The following is a 24,879-nucleotide window of genomic DNA, read 5'->3' on the forward strand; positions in this document are numbered from 1 at the left end:
GTGTACCACACAGCACTGAACAGCATGTCTTTGTATTTCAGGTGCCAGCCACAACTGTCGCTTTTAGACAGACCAGGTCAGCCTCATTTAGTATGACTGCTTGTTCTTGCCTGGAGATTCCCTTGTGTTTCACCATGGAGCTGATCCCTGTTCCTCAAAGCTCTAGAATCAGTTCTTTGGTTCCAGCACAAGCTCTGGCATACATCTGAGCAGTCTAGGAGCCAAGAATTCATGGCTTATTATTAAGGCAACCATAGCCTATTATAATCTGCACCTGAGTGCACTTCTGCCTCACAGCAGGTGAACATACTATAAAAAGGAAATTTGTTCTTTCAGAAGCTGCAATACCAATTTAGAATGGATCAAAACCAGCAAAAAATTAGGAGTAGGAGTAACAATGACAGTGTCTAGATCTGGGAGTGATTTCAGCTCCTTGATCTGGAAAAACATGTCTACTCCTTGACTATGGAGTTTGGAGTTGGAGCGAGGTTTTGAACACAGTGAGCTGTAAGTCCCCCACTCTGGAAGATTAGAGAGTAAAAACTGAAGGACATATCACATGGACTTCACCTGTGACACTGCTCTGACAAAGTCAGCAGTAAAGGAGTAGAAGGGTGGCAAAGTGGTTTTGCAGAATGGGGCTACTGCCAGTTGTTAGTCACACTTGTGCCAGACTTAAATGTTAATACTTAGACAACCGTCTTACAAAAATTGTGTCCTTGACATTGGCCATTCCCCATTCAAAATTCTTCAGCTGGTGACTGTGTAACTGGAAGATTATCATCTGTTCCCATGTATCTTCCTAAGAGTTTTTTTCTAAAAGGTTGATATATCCCAGCTGTTTCTGAGGCATATGTACTGAAACTGCAGTCCTGCATCCAGTTAAGGAGATGGCAGCTCAGTCTTTCAGAGCCAGTCATCTCTCTTGCTCTGTTCTCATCCACACTCTTTGTCAAAGCAGTCTCTTCCAATTTCACTGGGTTGAACCTTGCAAGGTTCTTACAGAATTTGCCTTCAAGCATTATGTTTTCTTGTCAATGCCCACTAACAGCTGGAATGAATTGACTCCCAGATTGTTGCCTCTTCAAGTTCTAATTTGGAGATGTTGATATAGCAACAAAAACATGAATTTGAAACAAGCTAAAAAACTGAAGGAGGAAATTCCAGGATAAGTACATCCCACGGAATTCATTGCTAAGAGTGTCATTTTCTCTGGAGGTCTCCAGGAGAAGAGGCAGCTGTTCAAGCACTTCGCAGCTCACATGAAATCAAGTTCAGTATGCTTCCACAAATTTGGTGATCGACAGATGCTCATGAAAGGTGGAGAATTTCCCAGACAGCACACTGAAAATATTTTCACCTCACTTCCGATGTTGGCAGAAAACAAACAATATGCAAAGCCTTGTGGTAGCAGTTATTTGCAGGGCAGTGAGAGAACAGCATTTTAAATATGCAGTAATGTTCTGGAGTTCAGATGTGAAGGAGCTGTATGAATTTTACAACATAAATAAAAAATCGTGGGTTGCAACACTATCCTGCAAACTAGGTTGCTCTATGTTAAATGTATAGTAAATAGCAACTTGGAGCCTTGATGATTGCTTGACAATCAAAGTTGAAACTAGTGTAGTGTTTAAAGTGTGATTTTGATCTCACTCTTCTCTTTAATGTCCTTATTAGGTATGCCTATTAGTTTATAATTCAGCTTTCCAGATCGCAATTTGTCTGGTTAAGATTTAAATTTAAGTACATGAGATGTCCGGGACAGTGGCAGGAGAAAAAAAAAGTCTCTTCCCTTTCCTGAACAACTTTTTCTGATACGTTATTACAGCAGCTGTAATATTTCTGTTTATTCTGTGGAGTTTTTCAATTACTGTCAAAGAAAATATGTATTTGAGGTTGGTCTTTCAAGCATTTAAATCTTTACTTTAAAATTTGAAACTTTGTCAGGCCCTGTAAACTTTGTTATTATGGCGACAGAACTAGGCTTTTTCATTGATAATAAGGAGAAAGATTTATGTTTATTTAGACATGCTTATTTGTATTTGACTCCTGAACTAATATTTGAAGAGGAGATTATAGAGACTAGAATTGGAAGGAATGAAACTGCATGAGGTAGCAGACTGAGAAACACCCAGAAGGTCTTTAATCATCTGAATGTTTCAAAATAGAGCATAAACAAGCACGACTTCTTACTATCTGGAGTAATTTATAATGGTCCTAATTTTTATGCCATTCATTGTTCAGAAATTACCATGGTAGATAGAAAGAACATTTCAGGCTACCTGAAAAGTCTGCTGTGATGACAGTTCTACAGAGAAAAAGGCAAAAGCGTGGAAGTATGAGCAGTAGGAGAAAGGGACTGTTCAGATTAGACAAAATATGTACTTACTTTCTTCAGAAATAATAAGTGAATGCCTTATAATCATGTTTTTAAAATCTTCTTCCAGAACCTGGATGCTTTGCATGACCACCTTGCTACTATTTACCCGGGTATGCGAGCCCCTTCCTTCAGATGCACCGACGCGGAGAAGGGAAAGGGACTCATTCTGCATTACTACTCAGAAAGAGAAGGTCTTCAGGATATTGTCATTGGAATCATCAAAACAGTAGCTCAACAGATCCACGGTACAGAAATAGATATGAAGGTAATGTCTGAAGTGATACACACATTGAAAAATTATGTCAATAGGAAAAAATCAAGAAAATCGAAAGTGAAGTGATGGCAAACAGTAATTTTCACTGTTGCTGTCTTCTGTGAAGAAGTGGCATCAGTACTGACTCTCAGGAAGAGCCATCATCATTTGTGTTGCTTGAAGGACACATTAGCCATGTACTGAGAAGGCCAGCACTAATTTGCAGGCAGACCCAACTGGGAACAGTACAGAACAATATCCCCTTATTCAGAGAAGGTTTGTAAAGAGGACATGTAAAGAAATTAGATACTGGCTTGTTTGGGGTGCTTTTTCCCCCCTTTATTTTATATTTGGCGTATTTTATATATGCATTATTTTATATTTGGCCTATATTTCTTACTGTCAGCTGCGTTCTGTGAGAATATGGACATTTCATCTTTGTGTCCTAGATTCTTCATCAGTGTGCAAACTGTGAGGCTGATGTGCATTGATGAGGCCTGCCTGGCAAGCAGTGTTTTCCTCCCAGCCGTCATGCCAGGTCCTTCCCAGAAATGAGACGGGTTTGTGGGCTTCATGCTATCATTGCATGGAATTGTGACTGGATATGCACCTACAGCCCCAGAAGTGAGAAAATGTTCCTCAGTCACAGAGTTTATGTAATGTCATTTCTGCTAAGTCACTTGTGAAATGGGAAAGAGGCTTCTGCTTTGCCCATACAGAGCAACAGCAAGATTTAATTGATCAGGCCTTGCATATGTAGTAGTATAAAATCAGAGTTTGGTCAAAGGTGTAGATACATATGGAGGGGGAAACAAAAAATGAAAGTGTTTTTATCTTAGAAATACTGCAGTGACATAAAATTCTTTTCATCAAGTAGAAAAGAATCTGAGCAGGTACAGCAAGAATTCCTTGGGGTTTTTTAAATATTCCCTAGTCATGCTACATTTTTAGCCCAGTTTCTTTGTATTCTTGCTCAGGAAATCCTTTCACAATTTTATCACAAAAACATGACTTTGCTTGGATAAGAGATTTGCAAGCAATCCATTGACAAAGATCTTTGTACTGCTATATTGGAGAGTTTACCTTTTAGGTTTCCTATTGAGCTAGCTCAGGTTTATAGTAGATGTCTAGTTGTGTATAGTGTGGTGATATACTTGTGTCCTTGTTTAGATTCTGTTTTGTAGAAAACCACAGTTCAAACTTTTGCAGCAGGTGTTAGTAATCAGATACAGAAGGATACAACAGAATCAAAACAATCCTCTTTTTAGATCCCTGTTTATTTGAAGTGTTGAGATGATCAAGAAGGACCATGTTGGAAAGTTGGCTGCGAAAGGGCTGAAGCTGTTGCTTGACAAGCGAGCATTTCTTTTGGTAGCACAGGCAGCTTAAGCAGTCCCTGTTCTCTCAGTGCTCAGGCTTGTCCTACAGCAGCTTCTTTGGCTGTGCCTCCAGCTGGTGTCAAGTTACAAAATAAACTATACTGAGGAAATGAACTGGGTGCAAAACAACAGGGTTTTTTTATGGATTTTATTTTTTACCTTCATGTGTTCCTTTCCATGGTTCAGTGTTCCGTCTCTCAGAGGGCCACACAGAGGCAAAAGTGATCCATGGGGCAGAGGAGAAATTTGGGTTGTCCAAACCAGCTGGCAGCACAAACTTTTGATAAACTGTGCTCTCAATCTGAAGATTACTTTGCTGAGAAAATTGTATTAATATCCATCTAGAACTTCTCACAAATAATATATGTTCCAGAGAGATTTAGGTATTTATTATGTATTTACTTCTTATTTTAATTTGACTTTTTTAGGCTTTTCTGGAAATTTTACTGTTGTATTGTAAGTAAATAGATATTTAATAGTATTAGTCAAACCGACTGTAAATGAATGCAAAGTCTAATTTAAACCTACGCTGTTCTTCTAGACTGTCTGAGGTAAAAAAGTACATAGCTGCCTAAAAACTAGTATTACCTCTGAACTGAAGAAAGTGCATATTGTCTTACTTTGTCTGTTACCCCAATTTTAACCTTTTCCCTGTTAGAAAGTCAGGTTCCCTTAACCCTGAACTTTTCGTGTCTCTCCTGGTTAATAAAGCCTGTCTTGACATCTCTAAGACATTACATACTGCTGTACTCCACAGGTACTCAGAAACTTCAGTGGTAGATAAACAGAGAATTGATTCTCTAAGGTGAGAGTGCTGAAACTTGCAGCTTACCCACACAGACAATGAAAGTATTCCTCCATTACTCCACAGGTCAGCTATGAATCATGAATGATACGGAGGGAAGGTTTTAAAGTCAAGTCTACTATTGTAATAACTAGATAGTTTTACTGTTCAAAATATTGAGAATAGGAGAAAAAATAGACCAACTTCTTTCATCTCCATTCCTTGCCTCATAATTTAGTAAATTAATGCTTTTTTGTCTTAGTATGTTTGCAGTGCATTGTTTGAAATAGCACAGAAAAATGATGGAATTGCTTTTAATTCCTTCAGTTTAAGTGGACCAATCAGTGCCTCTACTGTAAAAATTTAGGTTTGGACTTCAGTTAGCATTTTCTTAAGGAAGAATGGGGTTTTTTTGGATCCAGTAAAAAAACCTCAATGCCTAGCCCAAAGTTTCCAGTGTTACTATAGGAGTCATCTTCTGACTTGCAAAAAGAGATTCTTGAGTTGTCCTTTCAAATTTCTTTATCCAAAGCATTTATATAACAATCCAGCAGAGGACTGACTCAGTAGGTTCTGCAGTTCTCTTTATATTACTATGAAGTTGATATCTGCAATTTGATGTTTAGTACTTCATTATCCAACTTTTCTTCTCCATCTATTTTGAACAAAGGCTTACATAAATCTGCTTCAGAGAATACGCGCTTCTAAGTCTGTATTTTCATGAAACTTCATTTGAATTTGTCTAATATATTACAAGTCTCTGTAAAGGTGGTAGCCGATCTTAATTGTTTTCGATAATACTGGTATACTGGTATACTGGTATACTGTGTTCCATTAAGTGGTTAGATTTTGTTTCATGGGTTTCAGAATGGCTGAGATTGGAAGGGACCACTGGAGGTCATTTTGTTCAACCTCACCTGCTCATGCCTGGCCACCTAGAGCCAGTTGTTCTGTGCCATGTTCAGACATCTTTCTCCATCTGTAGGGATGGAGACTCTGCAAATTCTTTGGACAACAGGTGCCAGTGCTCCATCTCATGGCAGAAGACTGTTTCCTGATGTTGAGACAACACTGCCTTTCAGTTTGTGCCCATTGCATCTTGTCCTGGCTCTGGACACCACTGAAGAGAGCCTGGTTCCATCCTCTCTGCATCTTCCCTTCAGATATTTGTGTGCATGGATGAGATCCTCCTGAGCCATATCTTCTCCAGGCTGAACAGGGTCAGCTCTCAGCCTTTTCCTCTTCTAGGAGATGCTCCAGTGCCTTGATCATCTTAGCAGACCTCCCTAGAGGGAGTGGACTCTCTCGTAGCTCTGTGTCTCTCTTGTACTGAGGAGCCCACAACTGGACACTGCACTGCAGGTGTGGCCTTTCCAGTGCTGAGGAGAGGGGAAGGATCACCTTCCTCAACCTGCAGAGAAAACCAACTAATGATCACAAGAGGAAGCTAAATATTAGGAAAAATACTGTTCTTTTTTTGTCCCAGATTGTTTCTTTGGGTGGAGAAATAGCTAAATAGAAAAAAAGGTTTTAATTTTATTCCCTTTCTTCAGTTTCACACAGAAGAATTTTGTATATATGCATGCATATATATATATATATCTTCTGAAATACAGAAGGGCTTCCTTTTTGTAGAATGGAGTCTGTCAGGAAACGTGCATTCTCTTTTAATAGCTAGAGTATGTGTGTGCGGAAGGCAAGGGAGGGAAAAAACCTGGCAGTTTGTTTCTGTTGGATGTTGTTAGCACTGAAAGGAAAGCAGTTTGTTTTGAACTTGGATTCAAAATTCCAGTTGAATAGTTCAGGAAAGCCCAAGTTGACATTAATTGATTAATTAGTTCAAATCCAATTTGCCTTATCTTCTCTGATATGGTAATTCAAATAGAGCTAAGACTATAATTTTTGCAGCAGGTATTGTCTCAAAAGTTGTTGCTTTGTGGATACATTAAGAATATTCGTGTTCTGCCAGTCTCATTATGAGAACTGAAATATCATCACAATGTTGGTGACAAACTTTGTCATGAGATCTGTTAGCAGCCTACTGGCTATGCCTTCTCTTGCTTCACTTGTCAGAGGCTGTTTGTATATTATAAATGAGGGTGACCTGTGAAGGTGAAGTCGGAACAGGGATTCCCTCAAGGCTACTAATGATAGGGGTCAACAAAGAATGTTGTACATAATCCAACAAAGCCCAAAAATCTGTTGGGAGAGCAGACTTTTGCAGTTCTGTTATTATCTGAGAGCAGACTGTCAAAATCTTTTACCTAGAGAAGATGGTGTACAGTGTAAAATGAGAAAAGACCAGGGGAAGTCCTTGACAAGATGGTAATTTCAGACTTATTAATGGCAATGTAAAAGACAAAGTGAAGACGTGACCAGCAGGAGAGCTGATCTAAAAATTACTTGGGTACTTGTCATGGAGGACAAGCAGTACTGGTCCACACATTAAAATGCTAGCTGTGTGTGAAGATAAGTCAATCATGGAGCATGATCAGCCTCTAATTCTGGCACAAGGGTAGCTGGAAACTTCACTATCTCCAGGCACAGTGGTTTGGTGAAGTGAGACAGTCAGCACTGAAACCAGCTGCCAAGTGAAGATATCCCCACAGTTCTAACTTTGGGTATGCAAAACTAAAAATGGTGCCATTTCTACAGTGAACTCCTTTGTCTTGGGATCATTCTGAAACAGCTGCCGTGAACTTTGTTAAGCAGCATTGCGTAGTCAGTTTTGATCAGAAGAGCTCAAGAATTTCATCCTGTATTGACCTTTAAAGGCAAAAACCCCCCTGGTTTTGTATTAATCTTCACAATCTCATCAAAAAAGATCCCTGTCCAAGGATATTCTGTCCTGCCATGCTGAGATATGAGTGTGTCCTGGGGGTGTGCTCAGATCTACAGAATTGAGTCTTGTCTTGTAGACACATCAGTGACAGCTTAACAGATAGCATGTACTCATTATATATTCTGTACACAGTGATACTGCTTGATTTAATATCTTGCGTGAAACTCACCAAATACATTAAACAACACTCATTTAAAAATAACTTACCTCTGAATTGTCATTCCATGAAATATTGGTGTGAGTTTTCACGTGATTAGCAAGGACAAACTCTAAAGGTACATCTTCTGGAAAGCACAGGCAGGTTAGCAGTTAGATGTTATATATTCTCTTTGAAACCAGGAGAGTGATTTCTCTCTTCAGTTTTAACTGCAGTTACTATGGTGATTGAGCTCTTAGATCTTGTGAACTGATGTCACTTCACCAGCTAAGACTGCAGCAGGAGGAAGAATTAGACTTGATTGCTGGCTTTGTTGCTTTGTCACTGAACTTTCATTTGTCAAGCATTTATCAGATGCTTCTTCAACAATATTTAAATGATACTGAAATTGTGTGGCTTGCGAGCTTTGCTTGCAGACTGAAACAGTAGATAAGTTCTATTCTAGTTAAGCTGAGCAGAGTATCTAGGGCAGGTCCTTATGCCAGACAAATACCTGGCCAATTAGGTTGGATCTGTAGGTACAGGTGTGAAGGAACAGAATTTGACATTTTATGTTAATGGTCAAAAGGGCTTATTTTACATTTGCTGACAAGGTGGATGAAGTCATGAGATTAGGAAGATTAGATGGTTCGTAAGTTGTGTGAGCAGAAAAGACATCATGAAATTGCATATCCATTGGGAAGTTAATTAGGGATGCATCATTAGATTTCTTAGCCTGGAGAGGAGTATGCTTAAAGTGTCTGTTAATAAGTATCTGTGCATGAATGATGAGAATAAAATTCCATAAACCAGCCATGTCCACAGCATATCATGTTTATCCGGAGTGTGCAGCTGACGCTCTGTCTGTCTTGTAGGTCTGACATGTGTCCATGTGTTTGGCCTGGTGTTCATTTGCTGCACTAACATGTTGCCCTAATACAGCAAGCATTTCTAGATGTCAGAAATAGTGTTTCAAACGAACTTGAAGATGCTTGGGAAATTTGTAGCTTTGCACTGTTACTGGCACGTTACTTTATAGTTCTAATCTATAAAGGTTAGGAAAACAGCACAGCCTGTGTGAGGAGTGACTTTGTCACTGTGTGAGCTTGTAGGATCTGCAGAGGGTCATGGCTCAAACTAGTTAGACATCTTGAAGGATGTAGCAGTTCTATTTTTATAGGTGATTTCTTTAATCTAAACCTGAGTTTTGTTTACTGATGCATATTCATTTCTAATAAATGAAATAAAATGGGAAGTTATTAAAAACAACCTGTTAGATGCTGCATGATTGCAGAAAAAATCTGTAAGTACCGGTGTATATATAGTGTGCAGTGTATATAATACTAGTGTGCAGTGAGTGAGATGGCTATAAGATAATATAATATCTCTGGAAGGTGATGTGATGTTAATATGAACATTTCATTCAAAATGATTAGATACTTTAAAATCAGCTTTGCTGAATGAAGTTTTCATCCGAAGTATGCAGGGGTTTTTTTCCATTTTTGGCAAGAGCAACACTTTGAAGTAAGATCCAAGACTGGAAATGATCAGGAAGCATAGATTGGTTCTAGAGATAAATCTTCACAATTTGAAAAAGGTTTCTGTGCATAATCTCAGCTATCTCTGGCCACAATAACAGCACTATTAAAATAAAACCTGTAGGAGTGATAGAAAGTAAGAACTAAGACTCTTAACTGCATTCTGTTAATCTTCAGTATTGACCACAGTCTCTCACAGTTTCAGGGATAATGATCTAAAGGAAGTGAAAGACATGGAAAACCTTTAAACCCTGAATTCAGAGGAGAACTAGGAGTCTCTTATCCTAGACAAACCCACTTACTGTGTTTTCCTCAGATGATCACCATGTATTTTTTCTGAGGCTTACCCCTTATTAGCTCATAATTTCCCACTTCTCTTTGTCACACACTGGGATATGGATTACCAGTACAGTTTCTTGAGGCAGTTAGATTTGATCATCATCCACATTTGGATCTATTTGTACATCCGGCATTGGGTACCTACATTAGCTGGTAAATTTAGTAAGCTGATCTTTCTCTAAGTTACTTACATAAGCAATAGAAAGAGAAGAGTAATGCAGCACACAGCTATAGAGCACCTAAATCGGGCTCTTGCTCTAAACTGTCCTCCAGAAAAGCCTCTCTTTCCTTCAAATAAGTGGTCAATTTGTAGATTAAAGAACACTGCCACCTTAAATTAAACATAATTTATCAATAAAATACTGTTTTTTTGTTTTATACTCCTCCATTTGTATAGGAACAAATAAAGGTATCAGCATTCTCCAACCCAGCATTTTTAGCAACTACTATTTTTGGCAGTTTTGGAGAACAAATACTTAATAAACTTAACATCTGAGTGATCAATCGCAGTGTTTGTGCATATGGGTTCTGTTTTCAAATTGTAGCTGTTAATTTCTTTGGTTAAGACTATGTGTAAAGGGAAAAATCAGGATGCTTTAAAGATTTTAAGAAATCTTTTTTTTTGGCTTCAGTGACTTTAGGATCAGACTCTACATAAAAGTAGAATCAGAACATGTTCCAGAAAGTTGCTGCTAAACAGTACTGTGTAAATAGAATTGTTCTTTTCCAGTCATTAAGTCTAATTAAATTTGAGAAGAGGTGAATTTGGTTTCTCAGGGTAAATGATGTTATTCTGCTAGTTATTAGCTTAAATTATATTGCCATCCATGACTCTCGCTGCAAACAAAATAATCCCTATTAATTTCATACTTTTTACTAACTTTGAGTAAAATTACTGAAGTGTGAAATGCTGTGTTAAAGACACCTTTTTGATATTCCACTGATGTAGATTATTCTAGTTTTGCTGTCATTTCCTTTAATAGGGAATACAGCCCAGAGAAGATTGTAGTTGCTTTTAGTTTTGTCTGTTGGCTCTGATCTTGCAATCTGCTGGAATGTGTAAGGACTGTGTATTCTAACATCTGCTCTATCCACTTTCCTTCTTGCTGTCGTTGTCATGCCCACCCTCTTAACACTATTTAGTCATCACTAAACAGTCAGCGCTCTTTGCTGTTGTTATAGATCTTACAAACAGTTGTGATCAAAATAAGTATTCGAGTGTTCTGTGTGATTCAAGACTCACCTCAGGTTTGTTTCAGGGGAAGTGGCCACCCTCTTTTTCTGGCAAGTACCAGTAAAAAAGCCTTGAGCCTTGACTCCTCGTTTCAGCCATGACCTGAGCCTTGACTCCTCGTTTCTGGGTTTCCGCTTCACTCAGACTTAATAAATTGTATTTGGGTGATCTTCAATCTGTTGCTCTTGCAGAGAGCAACTGTGGCTAAGCAAAGGCATAATTATTCACCTGGAATTACAAAGACTACAAAATCAGAAATTCTTATTACAATACAGTATTTTTAAAGATGCGAATATAATTCTTGAACTTACCTTTCTCCTCTAAATTCATTCCTGTCTTCATAGTAGCATTTCACTTACTAATGAGTAGCAGAGTTTTCAATTTTTCATTTTTTCTTCATTTCTCTAGGTTATTCAACAGAGAAATGAGGAGTGTGACCACATTCAATTTTTAATTGAAGAGAAAGAGTCTAAAGAAGAGGACTACTATGAGGACCTTGACAGATTTGAAGAAAATGGTACCCAAGAGTCTCGCATCAGTCCCTATACTTTCTGCAAGGCATTTCCTTTCCACATCATATTTGACAGAGATCTGGTGGTCACACAATGTGGCAATGCTATATACAGAGTCCTTCCACAGGTTAGATGATTCTTATGCATGGATAGCCATAGAAATTCATAGTGATAGATGCTTCACAGGGTAATTATAAAGATGAATAAAATAGATTTAGGATTCTCTGTCTAAAAAGCATTCCCATGTAAGTGTATAATGCTTACTAAATTGTGCTTCTCTTGTTTGAAAAAGGACTTGAAAATAGCCTAATTCTATAACAGCTTTGTTCCTTATGGTCATGTCCATAGGCAGTAAGAGAATAATTTAAAAACTTTGGGATTTAATGGGGAAATGCATAAAGTATATATTCTCTTCCATTCAGCGTTGTCAGCTATGAAAATGGAATATAATTGCTTTATATTATATAATATATATAGACATAATATGTATGTTTATAATTATATACAATTATAATTATATATAATTATATATGTAATATATATACACTATATAATATATATAAAATGTTGTATATTTTTATTATAAAGCATAACAATATTTTTCTTTTCTTTTTTCTGTTTTTAATATTCTAGCTACAGCCAGGAAATTGCAGTCTGTTGTCAGTTTTCTCCTTGGTCCGGCCTCATATTGATATTAGCTTCCATGGGATCCTCTCCCATATCAATACAGTCTTCGTACTGAGAACTAAGGTAACTGGAGAATATTTTCCCAGCTTTTCTTTAAATAAAGTAAATGTGTTTTGGAGAGATAAGTGGAGAAAGCTCAGAATTCTTCAGAGAAAATTCTCTGCACAGAAATATGCTCATCCCCTTTTGAGCCTTGAGCCAAGAGAGAGTCACAGGTATGAATTTGTGTGTAGTTGTTGAGCAGAATGTTTTATAGGAATGGTGAAGTAAATGTACTTCATGTCTGATGCTTTCTCTGCAAGGGGCATTGTAGCAAAGTAAATGTAGAAAGGTAATTACATTTACTTTTGCTTCCTAACAGTGTGGGAGACAAATATGAAATGTGTTCTTGCTTGGGCCCGTATGTTCATACACAGATCTGTACCCTTTTCTCTAAAGAGGGCAGGAGATGAGGCGGGTGATAGGAACAGATGCAGCCTGTAGAGTAACACCTACTACATTAAGGAGCCTGGTTATTTAAAGAAAACTGTACCTGAGAGAAACCAGGATGATTTCTTAGAGATGGTCACAGGCACAGATAGAACTTCACAGAATAGGCAATACTATTGTCAAAACGATTAAGAAATTATGTGGAAGAAAACAAGGAATTATGAACATGAATGTAAAGAAAGATACCATGCTTTGTGTCTTTAAGGTAGCAAATAGCAGTATTAAAATGCAGGTAGTGCGTGGTGTTCAAATAAGAAATTAATCGGGGTTTAATGTAGGCTGTAAGTCTATTCCAAATATTCTGACTGCCTTCGTAGTGAATGCACTTATATACTAGGCCTGGTGCATAACACACTATTGCCCTTACACAGTTGTGACTTTTCATCACCAGGAGGGGCTGTTGGATGTGGAAAAGTTGGAGTGTGAAGATGAACTGACTGGCACAGAAATCAGCTGCTTACGGCTGAAAGGTCAAATGATCTACTTGCCTGAAGCAGACAGCATTCTCTTTCTTTGTTCGCCAAGGTACTTCAAACCTAGAGAGTTCTGTAATACTGGTTTTCATTTTACAATTACTAATTTTAAGAACACTTATGAGAGTAGTACGACAGAGACTAATTGTTTTGAATATTGATTTAATTGGTTTTGATGTGTTTATACTAAAAGAGGTAGGAGCATTTAAACATTGGAACTTGACTGATTATTAAATACTCAATATAAATATTGAGTTGCTCTGGCCCAGTTTGTACAAATTGTTATTCCTCATATTCCTTTTTGTTTTTTTTCAAGTTTCATCCTTTGTTTTTTACTCAGAGAGTGCTAAGAAATGTTACAGTGATTTGGTTTCCTATGTGGGTTCATGTATATTTGCAGTGGTTTTATTATAATAGATCAGTGATAAGTGATTGGAATGGGGGGTTGAATGGAGAGATCCTTTAGCTAAGAGCATGTTAAACTAACACATTGGATTACACAGTTATGATGCATTAACATCCTGTGTAAAGGGGAGAGAGGGGATGATGACAGAAAGCAGAGAGCCTACCTTTACATAATCTCACTTTAATTTGTGTGCTGTAGTACATACATTTGATATGCTCATGGAACTCATAATAAGAATTCTGTATTTAAATGCAAAAATCAAGAGCCATGGGTTAACATGAATGATCACAAATAAGGTGTTTTGTAGAAAGGATATGTTGTTCAGCTCATCACAAGCTCAGAAGCTTCAGCTTTCTACTGTTATTCAGCAGAGTCTGCTGTTTGAGTTTTAAATGCTCCTCTGGCAAGTTTAATTTTACCCATATTATTATATACTTGTCTGCTTTGCAGTGTGATGAACTTGGATGATTTAACCAGGAGAGGTTTATATCTGAGTGATATTCCACTGCACGATGCTACCCGTGATCTGGTTCTTTTGGGAGAGCAGTTCAGAGAGGAATATAAACTGACTCAGGAGCTCGAGATCCTCACTGACAGACTGCAGCACACACTGCGTGCACTGGAAGATGAAAAGAAAAAGACAGACACGTAAGAACCAAATCCCAATTTTGAGCTGAAACACTCAAAGCAATATATTATTTATAGCTACCCTCTTCAAAAAATAACATAATCTTGTAAGGAATATCAGAGATAATCAGGACTGGTAATTTTGGAGTCAAGAAAGAACATTTAATAGGGTATTTCTTTATTTAGGTTGTCAGATGTCACCCACAGTCTAGGCCATTATATGCCTAGATCTTTTGATGGCTCCCTCCCTGATAAGAAAAGTTATAAAAAGTGAGCTGACAATTCTTTTTTATTTGTGAATTACTTCAAATTTTGGAAACTTATATGCAGTCACACTAGCAAAGGTGAATTTGATGAATGCCCAAGTGCTGTTGTTTGACAGAGTTCAGTAAACCAAATTTTGTCTTTCTGGGACAGGTTAACAGAACAGAAAAACATAATTTATAAATCTTGAAAACAGTTTGTGTAAAGCTGAAATTTTGCAATGGCCTAATGCTATGACTTCGATTATAGTCACTTGTAGAAATGAATTTGGGTTTATCTAGATATAAGTACCTAAAACTAACACATAACAGTAAGTGTGCACTGGGCCCCAAATCTGATTCTGCAGATAACTATAAAGTCAAATTCAAGTGTCATTACTCTCTGGCATCTCAGCTCAACAATGACTGGCAAATTAAACAAAAGCTTGTGTGAAAAGTAGTGTGGGGTTCATGATTGACTCTTGTTTATAAGACATAGTCCCATCTCTGTATTAATTCTATTGACAGATACATTTTTTCTGTAATGGAGTTATGGAAAAAGGGATGGACAGGAGAACATACATAAGAAATATTTTTTCCTCTTCATGCCTTTTGGCTTGCTTTAAAAAGTCATTTTATCTTCAGGAATTCTAGCCTTCATGGCAGCTGCTGGAACAGACAGTGTCAGTTACTCTATGATGTGCCAAAAGTATTCACTAATTATAACTCATGCAATAGTGAACTTGCCAAAAAGGCAACTAATGAGGGTTTGTGCAGGAGGCTGTGTACAAAATGATGTTCAAGATTTGTGAAACAGTCAGAGATCTTCAGCTTGTCCACTTAGGTGTGTCAGGAGGGAAATGGACCTTAAGATAGCAGTTAGAAAGTTGAAGGAATACACACGAGAATAGGGTGAATTTCTGTGTGTGATTGGATTTTATTTGCATAACTTATAATATGAACAAGTGTTAATATGTCATATGGACTAGTAATTAAAGACACTCTAACCCTAAAAACAGCATGCTCAACAGAGAGGAAGCATTTAGAATGCATGAATTGATCAGAGGTGGAAAAACTGTTTGATCCTCTTCATGGTCTTTTTAGCAGTTTTTATGGTTCTGTGAGCAAAGACATACTAAATGAGTTGAGTGATCCAGGACACTATTAACAGATCATGTCAGAAGAATTAGTCATATATGTCTCATTTTGTTGATAATTTAGATGCATTAATGTGTGTTTGAAATGGCATGCTGATGTAGATCAGTTCCTGTTTCCCAAATAACATATTCTTCAGTAAACATCTTTTCTGTTGCTTATTGATGATGGAAGTAAGTATGTTATAAGCGCTGTGGGGGGTAGGAAGTTAATATATGAAGAGTGGTGCTGTAAACACCTTTCTTCACATTCTCTCTGTTTTGTTTGTGCCTTTCTTTCCTTACCTGTGTAGATTACTGTACTCTGTTCTACCGCCATCAGTGGCAAACGAGCTGAGACACAAGCGTCCTGTTCCAGCCAAGCGCTATGACAACGTCACCATTCTGTTCAGTGGCATTGTGGGATTCAATGCCTTTTGTAGTAAGCACGCCTCTGGAGAGGGAGCCATGAAAATTGTCAACCTTTTAAATGATCTTTACACAAGATTTGATATTCTGACTGATTCACGAAGGAATCCATTTGTTTATAAGGTAAGCATAGATTTTTAGAGTATCTAATCTGTTACTTTTCAATAATTTACTATCCTGTCAGTCTTTTCCAGTCTTTTCTTGGATTTTAGGCGTTTTAAAAAAAAGTATGTTCTCAGTCTGATATTAGATAGCTACAGAAGGGTATGTTGGTTATCTCTAAATGTTTGAAGGAACATAAAGTGCTAAGTTCTCATTACGATTTCTGCAGTTACCCATTAGGTGCACATACAAATGTACTTCCACATTTAGCATATGTGAATTTAAACAAGCTATTTGTGGTTCATCTGACCCTGTGCTTTGTTTTTCAGTCCTGTTCCTGGGTCTTCTAGTTGTAAATCATAATTTATTACTCAGTTACTCAATGTGAATTTCATTCCTTCATTAGGAGCGAGGTGTAGTTGCAAATGTGGCTGGTAGCAGGAAGGTACAGAGAGAGATACATATCTAACCCACATATATAACCCATACATATGTCCATGTGTTTGCTTGTGTGTTTATGAAGTTCATTCCTGGCTTTTACTAGAACTGAATTTTATGGCCTGTACTGTGTGAATCAAGGGTGTGAGTCAGAACAAATATAGAGCTCAGTTTCATTGAGAAGACAGCGGAAGAGAGACTCAGGTTTACACAATCACAGTGTCAGTGTAAGTTGTTACATGGTGGGTTTACAATAAATTCTCTTCAATAACAAGCACAGATGACAGTAATTAGGGTGATTTGAATGAAAGGGAACTATTTGAAAGGACAAGCAGTCTTGAAGGAAGCACTACATCAATTCTAGTACTCCAAAAGGCATAATAATAATTGAAAAAAATCTGTCTTGATAGGTGGAAACAGTTGGGGACAAGTATATGACAGTGAGTGGTCTACCAGAGCCTTGCATGCATCATGCACGATCTATCTGCCACCTGGCTTTGGATATGATGGAAATAGCAGGCCAAGTTCAAGTAGATGGTGAGCCTGTACAGGTTAGTAAATGTGGGCTTGAACGGACAACCCGTTCTTTGATAGGATGATAATGCTTTGAAATACGATAATGCTCTAGTCCCAGTCTGTGCAAGCTTTGTTATTGTTAGATTTTGAGACTGATTTGTACAAATAATGTGAGAAGTCACATGTAGCTGTGACATGTGCAGTTCCCAGACCTTAAAATGCCTGTTGTGCTTTAAAAGGTGAAGGACTAATTCAGGTCCACATCATTTATGTCTGTTTTCTGATCGTTTCAATATAATCAATGAATTCCTATTGTGCATCAAGAAAAATCTGTTGAGTCTTCTTCAACTTAATGAACAAAAGAATAATATTCCCTCCCTGATATTTTTGATCACGTCTCAGATCCTCATGTCAGAATGAGAAATTATTGTATTAAAAAGAGAAGTACAGTTCCATAGACAGTTACAGCAATGACTGCTAACACTAGTGTATATTAGTGGAAGTTCACTCATTGTGGGACTTTATGGAGATGTTGTGGCACTGATAACAGAACTGGGCAAGCAGCATTGACTGTCCTCATCAGAAGGCTGTGAGCAGAAAATGATTAATGAGTGCAATGCATATTTCTATTTACATGAATGTTACCATTCTATCACCTAGCTTAGAGCTGTGTAGTTCACTTACCATGGAGCAAAGCAGTGAGAAGGTTTCATTTGGGGCTTCACAATAACTGTACTATGCTACGAGAACAAGCTTCTCCCTGTCCTATCTCTTGAGCTTCTGAATACAAAATACCATGATTTTTCCTTTGAGAAACATCTTTTTTTCCTGACCTACGTGCCATGCATTTCTGCACCTTCTGAGCACTCACTAAACACAGACCTTCAGAGTATGCCTCTCTGCCCACCTTTTTTCTTTATTTTCACAGTTCATAATAACAGCAGGGTGCATGCTGGAAAATTACAGTTTGATTATTCATGTGGAAGGCAGAGGCACGACACTGTACTAAAGTTAAAAAACAAAGAAGTGACAAAACCCACAGAGTGAAAGGCTTTGAAGAAGCAGGAGTAGCACATTGGAAAAATAAACTCTAATAGATAAAAATGACACATACCCTGTATTTAGTCAGAAGCATCAGATTACTTACGTTGAATTTGAATATTCAAACTTAATTTTTTCTCTCTAAAGATAACAATAGGAATCCATACTGGTGAGGTAGTCACAGGTGTCATAGGTCAAAGGATGCCACGGTACTGTCTCTTTGGAAATACTGTGAATCTAACAAGCAGGACAGAAACTACTGGAGAAAAGGGAAAGATCAATGTTTCTGAATATACTTACAGGTGAGTGATGTATTATTTTTATTGGTGTTGACACCTTAAAATAATTCACTTTGTCAGCATACCATAAAAGTTTTTTTGGAGTTGAAAGGGACAGTCCTCTTGCAAACATTATTTAAGTATGTGATTTCTCATGAAACTGTTTGGCAGACTGCATTATGATACACAATTATTGGCGTGCAAACATAATAATGATGTAGAGATAGATTTGAATCTTTTGATAGTTTGCTCACATACCTGTAGCAAGTTTAATATTTTACATAGCGTGTGGTGTACATGGAAAGTGCATTCATTTACATGTTTTCTCTTTCAATTTCAGGTGTCTCATGACACCAGAAAATTCAGATCCTCAGTTCCACCTGGAGTACAGGGGTCCAGTTTCTATGAAGGGCAAAAAAGAGCCAATGCAGGTTTGGTTTTTGTCCAGAAAGAGTACAGAGACAGAGGTATGAATAACTAGAGTGTAATTTTGTTCTTTTCAAACAAGGTGTAAACATTAAAAATTTAATCTAAACCACTGAGATCCATTTACATTTTCAAAACTAAATGTTCCGTAGAAAAAAAATGAAGAGTTTTGTGCAGCGCTCTTTCATTAACACATTTACTATCTTGACAGTACTTGAAAGTCCTTGATTATTTGTCTTTGCAGTTTCTGCGGTTCCTGAAAGAATACTTTTGATTTCAAAAAGTCCTTGAGGGAATGCCAAGTGTTTAAATATTTATATCTCCCTCTTACAGATTTCTGCACTGTACTAGATTTTGCAATATAATGTCAGTTTCTGTTTAGCTGACATGTCTGGTTATCAGCACTTCAAAATTTGCCATGTGCTTTCTTGCAGTGGGTGAAAAAATGTGCCTTCAAATATTTAGGCAACAGTCAAGCAACTACTTGCAAGCAAATTTACACCTAATGTGTATGGTGGTCTCTTAACCCCAGATGGCATCTGCTTGTTCAGACTGTTGCATGGCAGAGGTCCCACTTCAGAAATACACAGGGTGAAAACTACTTCTTGTAAATGACATATGAGCCAAAGTCCTCAAAATGAGGTAGGGTAAAGCTCTTCAAGCACTGAGGGCCCTTTAAGCTTGTGCCTCAGTTTCAGAATTCTGGGCATGTATTATCCAGAATTTCAGTAAAAGCCAGTTAGATCTAGACTCAAAGTGTGCTACAAACTTAGACAATGAGGTTACAGTATGCCAGCTGCTTTGCCATAGCTGAGCAGGTGAATGCATTCCATCCATTGTCAACAGGAAGAAAAAAAGATAAAAGTGATTTACATAGCTTGAATTTTGCCCTGAAGCAATACAAAAAGAATGAGTTTTCAGCTAATGTATTTAATCTTAAAAACACACTTGACTAAAATAATGAAAGTCATCAGTTACCTTGGCTGAAATAATTCTTGTAAGTCAGAGGAAATTAATTATGTGTCCGAATACTCATGTACTTCTGAAAAAGTAATTTAGGCTGTTAAACTCTTTAGGCTTTTTAGGAGATTTAATCCAGATTTATTACCACTGGTACCCAAGTATATGAACACTGACTTTTTAATGGTAACTCCCAGTATTAATCCCCTGTACTTTAACTCTGCATTTTAATCCTGTATTTTAATATATATTACTTAAAATTATATTCTGGGTGCCACTTTTGAGAAGACTTTTCTATTCTTATTCTGCAGTAAGATAACTATAATTTCACATGGCTACCATTATTTCAAATCTATTGTTGTATTTAAATTATATTTTAATTAAACACCTTTCACCTTTTTTTCTGCATTATAAATGTCCTATCATTTGTAGCAAGGCACGTTATAATTTTAAATGTAAATTTCAGAGAGGTACTGAGTCAGGTGGGTATTTTCCTTGTTTCAGCCTAACACATGTTTAATATGAATATAAGGTTCGTGTAGTTTAAGACTTTAAATATTGCAATTGCCTTTCAGAGATCTTGTACAACAGTTGGTTTTGTTAATCCTCACAGCAGTCCTGAGAGGCACTTGCTAATACAATTACCCAGTAATTGAGCTTTGTAGAGGGAGACATGGGGGCAGGAATAAACCTGACCAAGAAACACTGTGAGCCTGATTTTCAGGAGCAGTTAAGACTCACAGTTTGAGCACACTCGGAAGGTCTTTCTAATTTTGTTAGTTTTTGTTAATTCTGAAATTCAGATATAGATGTAATTCTTAGAGGCAGAACGACTTCTCCCGTGACAGGTGTCTCTTCTAAAGTGTACTAAGTTTTGGAGCATAGATAATAAAAATACATTGATGTGATGATGTGAACTGATAATCATTTTGTCAGAGGTGATTTTGAAAAGTGAAATAATATAATCCTCTAATCTTTCGATTCTTTTTCACTCCCTGCACAATTTCATCTGTCCATACACAAAAAATGCACAAAGTTTTATTCTTTTAAGATTTTCTGAACTGTTTGCAATTTCTTGTGTGAAGGTACTCTTCATGGGTTTTTCTTCTGGCACTTTATAGGCTGTGCATAATAGTTTTAATCCAAAAGCAGAAATCAGATAACCAACTTTTTATGTTTGATAGCTTTAAAGTAATCACTTTGCTTTAGTCACGGGTGTAGTCTTGGTTTTCTTTCCAGAAGTTTTTCAGAATGATAATATATTATTGTGTGCAGTGCCATTTACTTCAGGGGGACTGTACATAACAATAAATATGGCATGTTACCATAATTCAGAAACTAATTGTAAACTTCTAAGAGGTCACTCCGGAATATTGCAAGAAGTGGCATATAGAACTAAACATGAAAATATTTCTTAAATCATCCTGAAGATACTTCTAATAATTATGCTTTTACTGTGAAGTTTTCTACCTCCATTATCTTTAGTCTAGGATCAATGCACATTAGTGATGTATTTTTCTTTTCATTATATCCGTTAGAGAGTTATTAGCTCAGCATTTGCAAATCTATCAGTGTAATCTTTTACTCTGAAGACCAGTAATAAATACATGGTGAGGAAAAAGGACAAAACATTTACAGATGCCATAAGAAGAGATGTGAAACCAAGGCTTAAAATGTGCTTTTGCTCTACTAGGCCTGTAGGAAATGGTAGGGTTGAAGCAGCTCAGCATGCCTCAAACTTGATTCCTGGGTTGACATCTCTAATATCAGTCCCCATGAACAGCAGTTATTTCTGAGAAAGACCTAATTTACAAGAATAAGTGTTGGTTTGGAGTGCTGCTCCTTCACTTCTTTTCCAGTTCTATCTCTTCCATGATACCAGTACAGCAAAAAGTAGAATTGCATCAGAAACACATAGAACAAAGCAGCTGTGACCAATTACTCATTTTGCATCTGCTTGTTGTGTTATAAGATTATTTATTACCATCTTTATTATTTTAACAGAAGTTCAGCTGAAGTTTCTCTCTTGAGAAACAGATTTGTTATAAAAAGTAAGTCTTGCCAAGAGCCTCAAATCTATGATTGCAATTTTCATTCCTCTCCACTTTATAATATCTTTCTCTTCTGCCCTGTTCCCATGTTACTGGTGGGAACAAGTTGAAATGTCTCTGTCAGAGTTGGTAGTTCACCAGGGCATGTAGGAATTGTTTCATTCCTACATACAATACATATGAAAGAAATACATGCACTACCTATGCTTTTTTTATTATTATTATTATTTACTGATACTGGTTGCAAGTTGTAAAATGCATTAACCCACCATGTTGTTGCTTCAAAGAAAATTCCTTACTTCTCAAATTCTGCTTGCATGCTCTCAAGGAAACAAAGCAAGATGCATCCTGAGCTGAGGGAAGAGGAAGAGGATGCTGGATAGGGTGCAATACTGTCTCCAAATAGGGTGCCAGGCAGTAAGGTTGTGTTATGGATGTTATTTCACATTATATCTCCCACTACCATGTGCAATACCATTGTCTTTTGCCCTACTCCTGAAGTCATACTTACCATTTTTCTCCAGGCTTGCTTGCTAATTTTTTGTCCTTATTGTTTGGTACTGTTCTATCTCTGCTATGAGCATGTATTTCAAGCTTTCCTTTTTTTGATATGCATTTTTGCATGTCAGTCATGTGACCATTCCTACCACCAGATAATATTGAATGCAACCATGTAGTATACACACCACAACTAACAACTTCAATCTGATGCTTCGTATCTTCATCTTCATCTCTGAAGTGCTGTGGTTATGTGAATTGATGACATTTCTGGAAAGATAGGTATTTCAGTTGATAGGCAGAACAATGAACCTAAGGAACTGTATTTAATAATAATACATAAAGCAACATTATAAAAATTATTGTATAAATGTTACCAGATTTAGTTCTGCTATTACCATGCTTCCCATTCATTTTGTGAATAACACTTGATGCTCTTTAAATTCCTGGTTAGAAAAAGAATTCTCATTTGGTATCATCCTGCATTTTCCCTTTGTGGATGCTCTGTAGACATCTTCTGTATTGAAAGGGGATGGCTGTGTTTCTGATACTGCCATTTGAAGCATGTGCCAATGTACTTCTACTGAAATGCTGTTCACTTGCAATGTATTTCTCATTGATTTATATAAACTAAATTAAATTGTCATATTAATAATAGATTACTGGGCAATTTTAGACCACTTTTAGTGCATTGATTCTCATCTGATGTAGCCCCTGGAGTTGCAAGGCATGCTGCTGGGATGTGGTTGACATGGTTGCCTTTTGGTTTGGTCTCTCGAATTTCAGAAATGATCTTATTTTATTCCTTGAGAGGACCTGGTAATGTTCTAGGCATGATGACATAATTAAGGAATATAAAGCTTGGAGAGGGACATGGTGTGTTTCATCAGCTGATACAGTTAGTAAAAGTGGACAAGGTTTCAGATGCATAGACCTTCCATAACTTTAATATATAGTACATTTTTATGTGAATAGTATCTGTTCTTATCTGACTGATCATTTCTGAATATTTGCATTATAAAATAGGATAGTGCAATTACTTTGTGTATAAAAATTGTCTATATCTAGTATATCTTATTAGCACAGAATATATATGTATAAATGTTTCATGTTAATGTGCAAAAGAAATTGGAATAAATTATTTTTTCCACTGACTTCTAGAAATCTTGTGATTTTCTTTTGGTAGAAAACTTTATTTCATTGTTTGATATTAAAACAAATATTTTCTCCATTAAATAATTTGCAGTTTGAATTTAAATAAATTGTTGAGTCGTCGTTCTGATGTTTGCAAATTACCAAGTGTCTCACACATTCAAGTTAATGGATCACATCCTCAAATTAAAGTAGTGTTCAAAATGTTTAGGTTAATGCTTCAAAAATGGTAGTTGAGGTGACAAAAATCCATACACCTTCCTTTGAAACTCTTGGACAATATTTAACAATCAAAAATTATTAGCCATACACTTGGGAGCAGGATGTACCTTATCAACCAAATTTCCTTTAGGAATGGGAAATGAAGAGAGGAAACCACATACTTTCTTCCCCATCATCTCACTGTCGGACAGCAACACATCCCAGCACACCATCAGAGGTTGCCCTCACTCAGATAGATACACAGGAGTAATTTGGATTGATCAAGTTGTTCAAGCTTACAAAAACTCTGAAACACATGGGATTTGTGACAGCTGTGGTTGTGTGTTGATATAATTCATGCAAATGCCTCTGAAGAAACTGAAATTCTGTATCACACTTCAAGCTAATGGAAGATGGTGTGCCAGAAAACTTAAATAATGCTCTGGGTTTATATTGTACCTTCTTAATAATTTCAAAATATTAATGCTCCTATTAAGCTACTTTGTAACATAACCAGTTTCTTAAAGCATAGAATAATAGCTCATATTGTGTTCATGTAAGAGCTTTTTATCTCAGTTCGGTTTAGGCGCTTAACCACTTCTGTTACTAAAACTGGTCTTCACTTAAATGCTGCATTCAACTACTAAATGTATAGTTTGGTTAAATATTACTCTCAGCTAACAGTTAAACACTTCTGCAGGTATTTAGTTCTTTTATGTGTGTTCTACTGCCTCTTATATTTAATTGTAGAGATTTGCCTTTCCAATAGAAGCTCTCCAGCTGAAACAGGAGGCAGAGCAATTACCAAAGTGTTTCAAAGGTCTTTATAAATGGATGTATTTTATTCTGGTATTTTTTGTAAAAAAAAAATGGAACAAGGAGAAGAAAGGGGAAATCAGCCATGAAATTGCAAATTATGGAATGCTTAGTTATTTTCAGTCTCCTGGATCTTATGCATTCCTTTGAATTCAGACAGGCAAGGCAAATTGATTTTCGGTGGTGTTTGTGCTTTGGCTGTGCAGGGGACTCTGTGACTCCACTGCTGTCTTAAAGTGGGCACTGCAGTCGGCTTCCAAACTGCTGATTCAGTCCTTGGTAGGAACAACCTCTGGGAACATTACTTCATCTTTGATTTTTTTTTTTTTAAACAGAATGATAAACAATGGATGAGATGCTCATTTGGATATCTGCTTACAGGATTATCACAAAAATGTCTTCACTGAAAGGGTGGTCAGGCACTGGAACAGGCTGCCCAGGGACGTGGTGGAATCACCATCCCTGGAAATGTTCAAAGGGCACACAGATGCAGCACTTGGGAGTGTGGTTTAGCAGT

The 24,879-nt window shown here is 37.0% G+C and overlaps 1 protein-coding gene across 3 annotated transcripts in view; it reads left to right on the forward strand.

The window, feature by feature from the left end:
- GUCY1B1 (guanylate cyclase 1 soluble subunit beta 1) overlaps positions 1 to 23,347 on the forward strand; it is a 42,595-nt gene extending 19,248 nt beyond the window's left edge. For all 3 annotated transcript variants that reach the window (XM_069013559.1, XM_069013561.1, XM_069013560.1), the window contains 10 exons: positions 2,448 to 2,645; positions 11,294 to 11,524; positions 12,031 to 12,147; positions 12,965 to 13,098; positions 13,903 to 14,100; positions 15,769 to 16,006; positions 16,834 to 16,974; positions 18,128 to 18,282; positions 18,599 to 18,725; positions 22,024 to 23,347. In XM_069013559.1, the coding sequence (XP_068869660.1) occupies positions 2,448 to 2,645; positions 11,294 to 11,524; positions 12,031 to 12,147; positions 12,965 to 13,098; positions 13,903 to 14,100; positions 15,769 to 16,006; positions 16,834 to 16,974; positions 18,128 to 18,282; positions 18,599 to 18,725; positions 22,024 to 22,047 (1,563 nt within the window). In that variant the 3' untranslated portion in view covers positions 22,048 to 23,347. The remainder of the gene's footprint in view (positions 1 to 2,447; positions 2,646 to 11,293; positions 11,525 to 12,030; positions 12,148 to 12,964; positions 13,099 to 13,902; positions 14,101 to 15,768; positions 16,007 to 16,833; positions 16,975 to 18,127; positions 18,283 to 18,598; positions 18,726 to 22,023) is intronic.
- Positions 23,348 to 24,879: the final 1,532 nt, after the last annotated feature.

This window comes from Aphelocoma coerulescens, chromosome 4 (assembly GCF_041296385.1).
Source record: "Aphelocoma coerulescens isolate FSJ_1873_10779 chromosome 4, UR_Acoe_1.0, whole genome shotgun sequence".
In the NCBI taxonomy this organism is placed as follows: Eukaryota; Metazoa; Chordata; class Aves; order Passeriformes; family Corvidae; genus Aphelocoma; species Aphelocoma coerulescens.